General features: G+C 43.2%; 1 protein-coding gene across 1 annotated transcript; it reads left to right on the forward strand.

Moving 5' to 3' along the window:
- The first annotated feature begins 1,519 nt into the window (after window positions 1–1,519).
- Window positions 1,520–5,080, forward strand: LOC142462945 (zinc finger protein RFP-like). The gene has a single exon (XM_075565164.1). It carries the CDS (start codon window positions 2,230–2,232, stop codon window positions 3,187–3,189), a length of 960 nt encoding a protein of 319 aa, XP_075421279.1. The 5' UTR covers window positions 1,520–2,229; the 3' UTR covers window positions 3,190–5,080.
- Window positions 5,081–10,181: the final 5,101 nt, after the last annotated feature.

A 10,181-nucleotide genomic window follows, 5' to 3' on the forward strand; every position in this document is an offset into this window, starting at 1 on the left:
ACATTTATGGCCGAAATATCAGCGATAATTAATGCTAGGCCTTTGATTCCAGTGTCAACAGATCCAGAATCGCCAAGTATTTTGACACCAGCAATGCTTCTAATCCAGAAAGTAGGGAACATCCCCACCCCAGTCGAAGATTTCAACTCTAAGGATATGTACAAACGACAGTGGAGACATGTGCAGCGCTTGGCCAACACATTTTGGGATCGCTGGAGACGCAAATATCTGGTGACACTCCAGGAATGCCATAAATGGCAAACGGTTAAACCAGATATCCAAGAAGGAGATGTGGTTCTGTTGAAAGACAAACAGGTGACAAGAAACGAATGGCCCATGGGACTTATTATCAAAACCATCCCAAGTGAAGATTAAAGGGTCTGCAAGGTAGAAGTTCGGGTGACCCAACATGGGATTGTTAAAACCTTTTTAAGTCCCATCACAGAGATTATCCTCCTAATGTCTAAATCGGACTATAACAAGGAGGAGCTGACTACCAGTTATGTGGACTCTGAGAGACGTTGTGGTGCATCAAGCTAACCTAGAGCTGTGCATCCACCTGGCCTCCTTTACCGAGATGGCCAAAGGACTTTAAGCTGGTGGTACCGGCCGGTATCCCATCGTTATGTGGACATGAACCTTCCATTGTTATGTTGTTGTATTGCACATATGTTCCACATATTCCAGGAATATAGTGGTATCTCCAGATACCAGACGGGGAGTGTCCTGGAACTAGATTCCATATTCCTCTGTCTCCCTTTACAGCTTATGGGATTCATTTCTCCATAGTTCAGTTGCCTGTTATTTCCCCTGTTTCAGCAGCTTGCTGCATGTGAAAGGGCAACATTTTGCTACACATGTTGTTTACTTGGACATATTCAGTGAGTTGCTATAGCAACCTCAGCCTTTCTATCAGAATGGGCTAATCTGCTCTCTCCCCCTCTGCCTTGTTCACAGATGGTTTGTCCCCAGGCTATCCTGTTTCCCAGAATTCCCTCACTGCTTCCTTTTCACCTTCAATATTGGCTGAGTGAGTACTTCTGTAATTTGCTCTACTGGCAAGGCCTCATCCTTTTCACCTTTCCCCACTATCAAGCGCACTCACCATAGAGACATTCTCCCACAACACCATCATCCACAAGAGCCTTTGTAAATCCATGCTTTTCTCAATAAAGTGAAGAAAGACAAAGAACTTGTTGTGCTTGTAAAAGGAACGAGTTGAACCTATCTGGGCTATTCATACCACACATGACTCTGGCCTCAGAATAGTGTGTGAGGGGGCGGGAGAGAGGTGTGGGGGAAAGAGGTGGGTGTGTGCAGGGGGGGAAGAGAGGTGGGGGGGGTGAAATAGAGGGGGGTTTCACAAGGCCGCCAACAGTGGGGGCCTTGCGAGACCACCTATATATGTAGTTGTGATTAGGCTCTATCATTACCGTCCAAGAAGCTTGTATTTATTTAAATAAAATGTATCCAACATTTAGTGTTTGCTTTTTTATTATGGCTAACACTGTATCCCCTATACCTGACAAAATATGTAGTTTACCAGTAAAGTATGTAGGTGTGGAGGGAAAAGCAAAACCAGTCAAACTAGTTTGCGGAGTCAAAATAGTCAAGTTTCATTTCTTACAGCTACTTTGGTGCTTTGCTACTTTACCATTCTATCTTCCATGCTGAGAGAGGAGCTAAACTGTTCTATTTGCCTAATATTTACACAAATCCTGCCTTTCTAAGCTGCAGCCATAATTTCTGCCAACACTGCAGTGATAGTGTTATTGATCGTTCTGGAGTTAAGACCTGTCCTGAATTAAGAGCAGAGTTTCAGGAGCGGCCTGCATTGCGAAGGAACCCGAAGCTGTGTAATGTGGGGGAATGTCACCTTACCAACGAGCAAAAGCATGGTGAGGTTGTGATATTCTGCACTCACTGACACTTACTCCTGCTGTTAAAACATGTCTGCAGTGTAAAATCTTCTTGCGTGATAATCATATCAAAACACGCAACAAATCTGTAGACCATTTGTTGCCTGAAACTACTGCTTTGGACGAGGGACGAAGAGGCCTAGTTCATAAGGAGCTCTTAAAGTATTGTTATTTTCAAGATGGTATCTGTATCAGCTTGTTTTGCAGCTTGATTAAATCGCAAAGGGGACAGCAGTCAAAGCAGCTGAATAAAGCCAGTGAGGAGAAGAAAGTGCTACTGTACAATATTTTGGACAAACGGACCTAAGAGATGGAGGAGACCAGAAACAGAATGCAAAGGCTGCAGGAACAAATAAAAGGAGCTCGGGGAAAGGCATCTGGTTTAAAGTGCCAAGTCACTGCGCTGTTTCGGGACATCAGAGAACAGCTGGAGATTATAGAGAAGAGTGTGCTGAGTGAGATCACCAGACAAGAAGATCAGATTATACTCCAGCTCTCGGATGAAATCCAGCAATTGGAAATCCAAACAGGGGAAATATTTGGGAAGATGCTTCACATTGAGGATCTATGCAATAGCAAAGATCACACAACTCACAATGATAACGGAGAAAGAAATAATAATATGGATAATACTTTGTATGATCTGGATGAGATATTGATCTCTGTGACATTACAGAGGGGTTTCAACAAGCTGGCCGAATTCCTAACTCATCTGAAATCACGAAAAGGTTTCCATGTGGGTTATGCCTCCGATATACTACTGGATAAAAACACAGCCGCTTGTGACATAGTAATATCAAGTGACCTAAAAACGGTGTCGTATTCTGCTGCAAAACAGTCACGACCACAGAGACCAGAAAGATTTGCAACAGGGCAGGTGTTGAGCACCCAGTGCTTTTCCTCAGGGCAACATTACTGGGAAGTGGAGACTAGTGACTTGGGCTACTGGAAAGTAGGAGTGGCATATCCAAGTATAAAGAGGGAAACGTCAGGATCCTATATAGGATGTAACAACAAGTCGTGGTGCCTGTGTTGTTGGACAAGTAAATGTCTTACAGCAGAGTATGAGTCTAAATGGAAATATTTCCGCATGAAGTCCGCCTGTAAGGCACTTGGAATTTATCTGGACTATGAGGCTGGTCTCCTGTCCTTCTATCACCTGGCTGACACAATCAGTCTCATACACACTTTCACTGCCACCTTCACAGAGCCTCTTTATGCTTCTTTTTCTGTATGTAACGACGGCTGGGTCAAGATCAGAGGTTCATAAAAACAAACACTGCAGAAGCAAATCTTAATATTAACCCAGATTAAATGGGAACAATATGTTGCTGCAAATAAGTAACTATAGGATTTATGCCTTTTCTTGAGCTTTGTAACCTTTCAGACTATTCAAAAAGCTGAGAAAATTGCCTATAAAAAGATATAGAGCAATATCTACTAAAAAGGACACAAATTGTGTCAAAGCTGATATCAGTTGCATATAATACTAAAATGGTTAAGAGATGCAAGATGAAAATGTCTTTCTTACCATCAATTTAATGTCAAAATCACTGTAACGAATGTACCCCCAACTGTTAATTCTATCAAGCACTCAGTAGCGTGATATGATGTACAGATGTAGCAGATGTTATTGCACTGATTATGGCGTGTTAAGGAAATAATTTTTGTGTTGTGGTTAGAAAATTGTGCGAATTGGCAACTCATGGCTCCCTTGAATTGTATTGCAAATCGCCCTGTAAAAATTGCGACTGTGGTAACGTGGAATCACACAATAACGGGAGAAAGAATGTCTGCTACATTTGTGTAAATTCCCGGACATTCCACTGACTCTAAGGAGAGATTTATTCTTGCCTTGTGATATCTATTCTTTATGTTTTAAATCTTCACGTTTTCAAATAATATTCTTCTCAGTTTAGAACTTACAAAAGGGACATCCTTTCTTCCTCTATGTTCAATGCCACAGAATTAACCATTTCCCTCCCTCCCTCCATGCCAAAACAAAATTTGAAATGCCATCAATTTGTGGATTTTGTCATCATGTCCTAGTATTCTCAAACTTCAGTTTAAAAAACGGTAATGTCTGGCCAATTTAATACTCACGCTATTTTTTTAAATTTTTTTGAAAGAAGCTTATAAATCAGCCTAGTTTCCACGGACAGTGGAGGCACCGGGAACGAAGTTGACCAGAAAGACTATCTATCGTCTGTCACAATGATAAGCAATGTCTTGAAGCCAAAGAAAATGATTAATATTTATTACCCTCTCAAATTAATAGTATATCACAAACTCCAAAACACTCCCACGTGACAATGACAATCTTATTAGCAACTAACTATTCGAAAGTTGAAAAGCAAAAAACACACAAATCTCATTATTATCAAGACGGCCGTGACCTATGAACAGTTATACTGACATCGTCAATACCATGGGGAAAAAATCAAAAACCAAATGCGCCGTGAATAATTATCACTGCCACCTACCGTAGATGACAAAGTAAATGTATAGGTTGTTATTGTACAGTGTTGTTTCTTTACTGTGGTTACCAATTTATTTTCATTTTAAATATTTAATTTCGCTGAAGTGGTTGAAGCAAATTGTGTACAAATTGCAAAATAATAAATGTCATGTTTTGTATCGGGAATCCGGCCGATGAGATGTGCTGCTTAACTTTTTTCTATCACTTCAAAAAATAAAAATAAATATTTTCAAGATGAGGGCTGCACCGATTTGGTTGAAACTTCTGGCAGATCTAAGTTAGGCTGGCAAAAAGTACAATCCAAATTTCATCAGAATCGGCCAAGCGTTTGCTCTGTGGAGAGACAACACAAACAAACAAAAAACAAACACACCCACACACAAAGGTCCACAAAGTCTAATTGCTGGCTTCACTTTGCTCGCTAATCCAAAAATGATAGGGAGGAAGAGCGGCTCAGTGAGACACTGGATCTGTAAATGATGACACTGAGTTTGAATCAGGGGAACCTGGTTTAATTCCTGGTGTCAGCTCCTTGTAACCTTGGGCAAGCCACTTAGGGCCTCATGCAGAGAGCAGCGCTATTTAAAATTGGAGAGGGGAATAAAAAGTAGGTTTAATGGAGAGTTTTATTCTCCATATGCAGAAATGGGTGAAATCCGCTATTTTTAGCATTACTGCATGTGGAGAATTGTAAATGAGGAGATGCGCGCAGCTGAAAGCCGGCGAGCTCCTGCTTCTTGCCAACTTTAGTTGGCGGAGAAAATTGGAGAAAATCGCGCCAAAAACAGCCGCTAGATGGCGAGCGCGCCTTTCTGAATTCGGATATTTTTCAGTCTGGCGAGATGTAGTTTCTCGCCAGCCGCGCGATTTTCAAATAGAAAAAAAAATGGCGCTTTTTTCCTACCTCGCCATTTTCAGCTGTTTTTAGCGCGATTTTCTCCGGAAAATGGCGAGATTTCAAATAGTGCTGCTCTCTGCATGAGGCCCTTAATCTCATTGTGCCAAAAATGTACTAACTATTGTATTGTAATGCCCCTGGATAAGGGTGCCATATAACTGCTATAAATAAAATGTATAGGACTAACTAATACTAACATATAAATAAACCAATATAAACCATGTAGTTTGATAAGGTTCTAACATAAGAAATATTTAAAAGATAAAGTAGAATTAGTGTTAGACTGTACAAAAAGTTGGATGAGGTTAGGGTTAACATTATGCTTCGGCAAAAATGAGCTAAAAACACCTGACCTTGCCAGACGGGACAAGAAGTTCGATGATACAGCAAGGTATATAAAATGTAGCTGAAAAAAAATCCAATGATAAGTGGAAAACATCAAACATATGGTACGTATATACGTAGTTGAGATGAGGTTTTTAGAACTTAATTGGTCCAAACAGGGATAAGCTGAAAAACGTAACGGTTACTTGGTAAAACCTCTTAAGTTTGGACAGATAAAATGCTGAATCAGAATACTGTAGGGCTCTGATTTGTTCCTCACACCGCTCCCAGTCCGCTGGTGTGGGCTGTCTATGCTGTTGTCATGAACTGCACAGTATTTGATAGAGTACAGCTGTTTGGTACTATATGGTGACGATCTTGAAATGCCTCTCACTGGGGAACCTGGGGCTGGCAGCAGTGTCGGATGACTTCTAGACAGAGCAAGGTTCAGCTTTCCAACCAAAAATACCAAGTAAGTGGAAATATAATACCCGAGATCAGTAATATTTAACAGAAAGGTTTATGCCATCAATTCATGTACAGTCTGAGACACTGAGGGCCAGGTTTACTAAGCAGTTATAAGGTACATCATGGCCCATTTAAGTGAATGTGCTGTAGGGTTTATTACAACTTAGCACCACTTATTAAATGTGTCGCTGAAGGCCTTTCAATTTTTTAGATTAATGCCAAATTCTTAAACCCATAAAACTCAGGGATTTAATCTGTTTTATATTTACACACATTTCTAGTCACTATGGTCCCTATATGCTGCTTCCGAATGATCGAGAGGATTTCAGCTAAAATCTCCGGAACTGGTAGAGTACAAATTGTTAATACCACCACATTCTTGCAATAAATATTCTTGAAGCTGACAACAATGTAAGAAAGCGTTTCAAAATACATATAAAAAGAAAAAGAAACTGTATTGAAACACAGATAAAAATAGTAACTTTCACTTACATGTGAGTTAACACCGGCGGGTTCCCGGCACCCCACACCGAGTCCCGGAAGCAAAATGCAATGTTCTCGCGAGACTTCGCCTCCGCTGTGATCCCTTGGCGCCAGGCTCGAAACAGCAGTCTCTCTGTTCACCGGCAGCACCTCCTGTTTTCGGCTCACGCTCGAGGGGGGGGATACACTTAGTCTGACTATGATTTCTTCTCCTTGCTCCACTGCAAGTGCCTATTAAGCAACCCTATGCGTTTCGCACATTAGGCTTCATCAGGGGATGATGGCCCTATTCCTCTCTGCTTTCTATAGATTCTCACTAATTAGTTGATATAATAGAACAATTGACATACACCTCTACGGAGTTTCAACTTGTAATATTGTACTATTTTGAGTCCTTATATCAATTTACTAATAGCCCCAAGGCTTAGAATAGTGAATTTGGCATAGTTGAACAGAAGTATGATATAGGTGGCTAAATATGAGTAAATGTCTCCTATTTGGTATTAGACAGTGTGTATAGAGAATTGGTAACTATTCAATATAATTGACTGAAATTTAGTCTATTGCATACAATAAAACATATATGAAATCTTTATACACATAATAAAAATAAGGAAAAACAGTATACACATCTATCAAAAACAACAACAAACTCATAAAAATGGAACAAGATCTATTTGTTCATTTAACCTTTTGGTACCTTCCCTTTGTTTTAGATTGTTGTCCCTATCTCCACCTCTTATGTTGAACTTGACCTGTTATACAATACATATGTTTGCATACTGTAGGGCATGGGTGGCCAACTCCAGTCCTCAAGGGCCACCAACAGGTCAGGTTTTAAGGATGTCTCTGCTTCAGCACAGGTGACTCAATCAGTGGTTCAGCCACTTGTGCTGACGCAGGTATATCCTTAAAATCTGACCTGTTGGTGGCCCTTGAGAATGGGAGTTGGCCACTCCTGCGCTAGTGGGACATTCCTCTACACAACTATTTAATATCCACTGCATTCTTTTGCTTTTCAACCTCCAGGTAATCCCATTACTTATGTGTTCTGCCTTCGGGCACAGGAGCATTCCATGAGTCATGGTTCAAGTTAATTAAATGTCAGTCGTATAATGTTTGTCCTAAAGAGCAAATGGAGCTGTCAGAGGTAAGATAATGGAGAAAATGGAGGGAAAAGAGAATCCTTTGGATTGCTTATGTAGCCCATGTATCCCCCCCCCCCCCCTAGTGAGATTGGGGGTATACGCTATGGATGCGCTTACCTGTTGGCTCACAGGGGCCTAAGCCTCCACCACAGGGAGCCCGGGGTGATATAATACAATACTCTCGGTGCAACGCCTCCACCTGTGAGGGATCCCAGCGTAGTGGGAGGTGCCCTGCACAGGACCCAATAACATCAATCACACACTGTGTATAAAACAATAACATTTACTGACACAGGTATAACTCTTAACACGCTAATGTTTACTAATAGGTACAACTACCCCTTTGCCTCGCAGGGCCTTAACCCACCACCGTGCTCCCCCACACCGTGTACCCAAGAGCCCCCCACCCACGCAAGTGTGAGACAGCGCTGCCCACTAATTTCAGTTGAGGGTTGGTGCATGTGTTGTGGTGAAGGTACCTGCCCAGTGTGTCCACACCCGGGCACGCAGATGCTGTACTTGAGATCCCTGCTCCAGAAGGGTGATCCCACGTCGTGATCCGCCTTTACTATGGATGGCTCCCGCATGGAGTGATCCACCTTTAGAATGTCTTTTATCTCTGCTAGCTGCCGAGAGTGATTCAACTTTGTCACCAATGGCCAGGATATCCAGGCTTCCTGGCTGTAACCCTCACTTAAGCTGGCTCTACAGGACCGTGTCCCAATCCTATGGAGCGGTCCCTGCAGCAACCACAAGCTGAGGGGAGTCGGAGCCTAGCTGGGGCCTAAGGGGGATCTCTGGCCTAGTGCAGGGGCTACTTGCTCCCTACACACGCACACGCTACCCAAATGCTCTCCCAGCTCCAACTGACTCACTGGTGCCAGTGCGCGAAATGTATCTATCTCCTTGCAGGAGATCTGGCCGCGCAAGTGGCTGCCCGGCGTCAGGTGGTTAGCAGCCCCATAGGCTGCTGGGTGTTGTAGTCCCTTGCGGAGCCCTTTCCTATTGCCGCCGCGTGTGCTATCTGTACTGCGCATGTGTGACTTTGTAATGGCCGCCGCTGCTCGCAACTGCGCATTGCCACCTTTGGGAAGGTCCTGAGCTACGAAGCGCCACATCTGCTATTCCTCACTAATATTAATGGCCGCCGCAACTCTTCTGCGCATGCGCGAGCCTCCACGTATGCACGAACATAACAAACATGGCGGCACCCTGCAAAGGGAGCCGCCGGCCAGACCGTCAACACCCGCTACAGCCCTCACCCTGACGGAGGTACTGTAAGGGAGGGGGAAATGGATGACCGGGGAGCCAGAGGGGACCAGGCTACATTTATAAAATGCTCGCTTATTTTTATATACGCAATCGTATGTAACCCCTCTTTTACTCCCTCTGTATGATATACGGTATATATATATATATATATATATATATATATATATATATATATATATATATATATATATATATATATATATATATTGAGGGCAGTCCACCTCCCACTAACTATCTTGTTGTAACAGTGCACTAAAATCAGACAACTCGCCAGACACAGACGTTGGGGCTAACCTTTCTTTTATATTGGAAAAGGGAGAGCCAGGCTGTACCCCTGGTATAACGGGGTCGGAGGCCACTGCCATCTGACCTTAACACAGATTTAAAACACAATTTATACAATAATACTTCCCGGTTCCCAGCGCTTGCGCGATTGTCCCAGCAGTGTCCCTGCGATATCCCTGGGTCCCCAGTTACCGGGTAGCACTAATGTGTGATGAGCAACATTACAGGCCTGTGTTGTGGCAAACAGAGGGGGGCCAGCTGTTTATATGCTGGGGTCCCCATAGGCAATTGTACTTGCGCAGATCGCTCCCGTGGGCCAGGTTACTCATGCTTCTACTCCCTTTTCAGGGCTCGGGGTGGTCCGGTTCCATTGGGAGCAGCCAACCTGCGGTTCTGTACTGCTGGTAAATCGGTCCCTCTCAGCAGGGGTAGCTAAAGCTGGCAGCTGAACACACATCCCAGCAACTCACAGCTCTGCAGGTGCAGATCGCTGAGCTCAAGATACAGCTCACCAAAAAGGAAGAGAATGAGCTGGTGCCCGTCCGTCAAGTTGCCAGCCTGACACTGTACTATGAGGCCAAAATGGCTGATGCCTGCGAATTGCTGGACCACACGGCCAATGAGAGGGGGGAGCACTGGCAGCTGCAGGTGAGAAATAAAGAAAGAAAAGGAAACAGATTTAAGCCTTGCTCTGAGTCAGCTGGGAGATGTGGAATCGCGACTCTACTCCATAGAAGCTGAACTGGCAACTGCATTGAATGGGAAAAGAAATGTAGAAGGACAGCTTCAAGAGCTGAAAACTCAAATAGCTGGTCTTAAATGCTCTTTAAATTATACCAGGACAGTAGAATAATATTCCGGACATAAGACAGAATTCAAAAGCAAGCTGGCAGAGGCTTTGCAAG

The sequence above is a fragment of the Ascaphus truei genome, chromosome 11 (assembly GCF_040206685.1).
Source record: "Ascaphus truei isolate aAscTru1 chromosome 11, aAscTru1.hap1, whole genome shotgun sequence".
NCBI classification, from domain to species: Eukaryota; Metazoa; Chordata; class Amphibia; order Anura; family Ascaphidae; genus Ascaphus; species Ascaphus truei.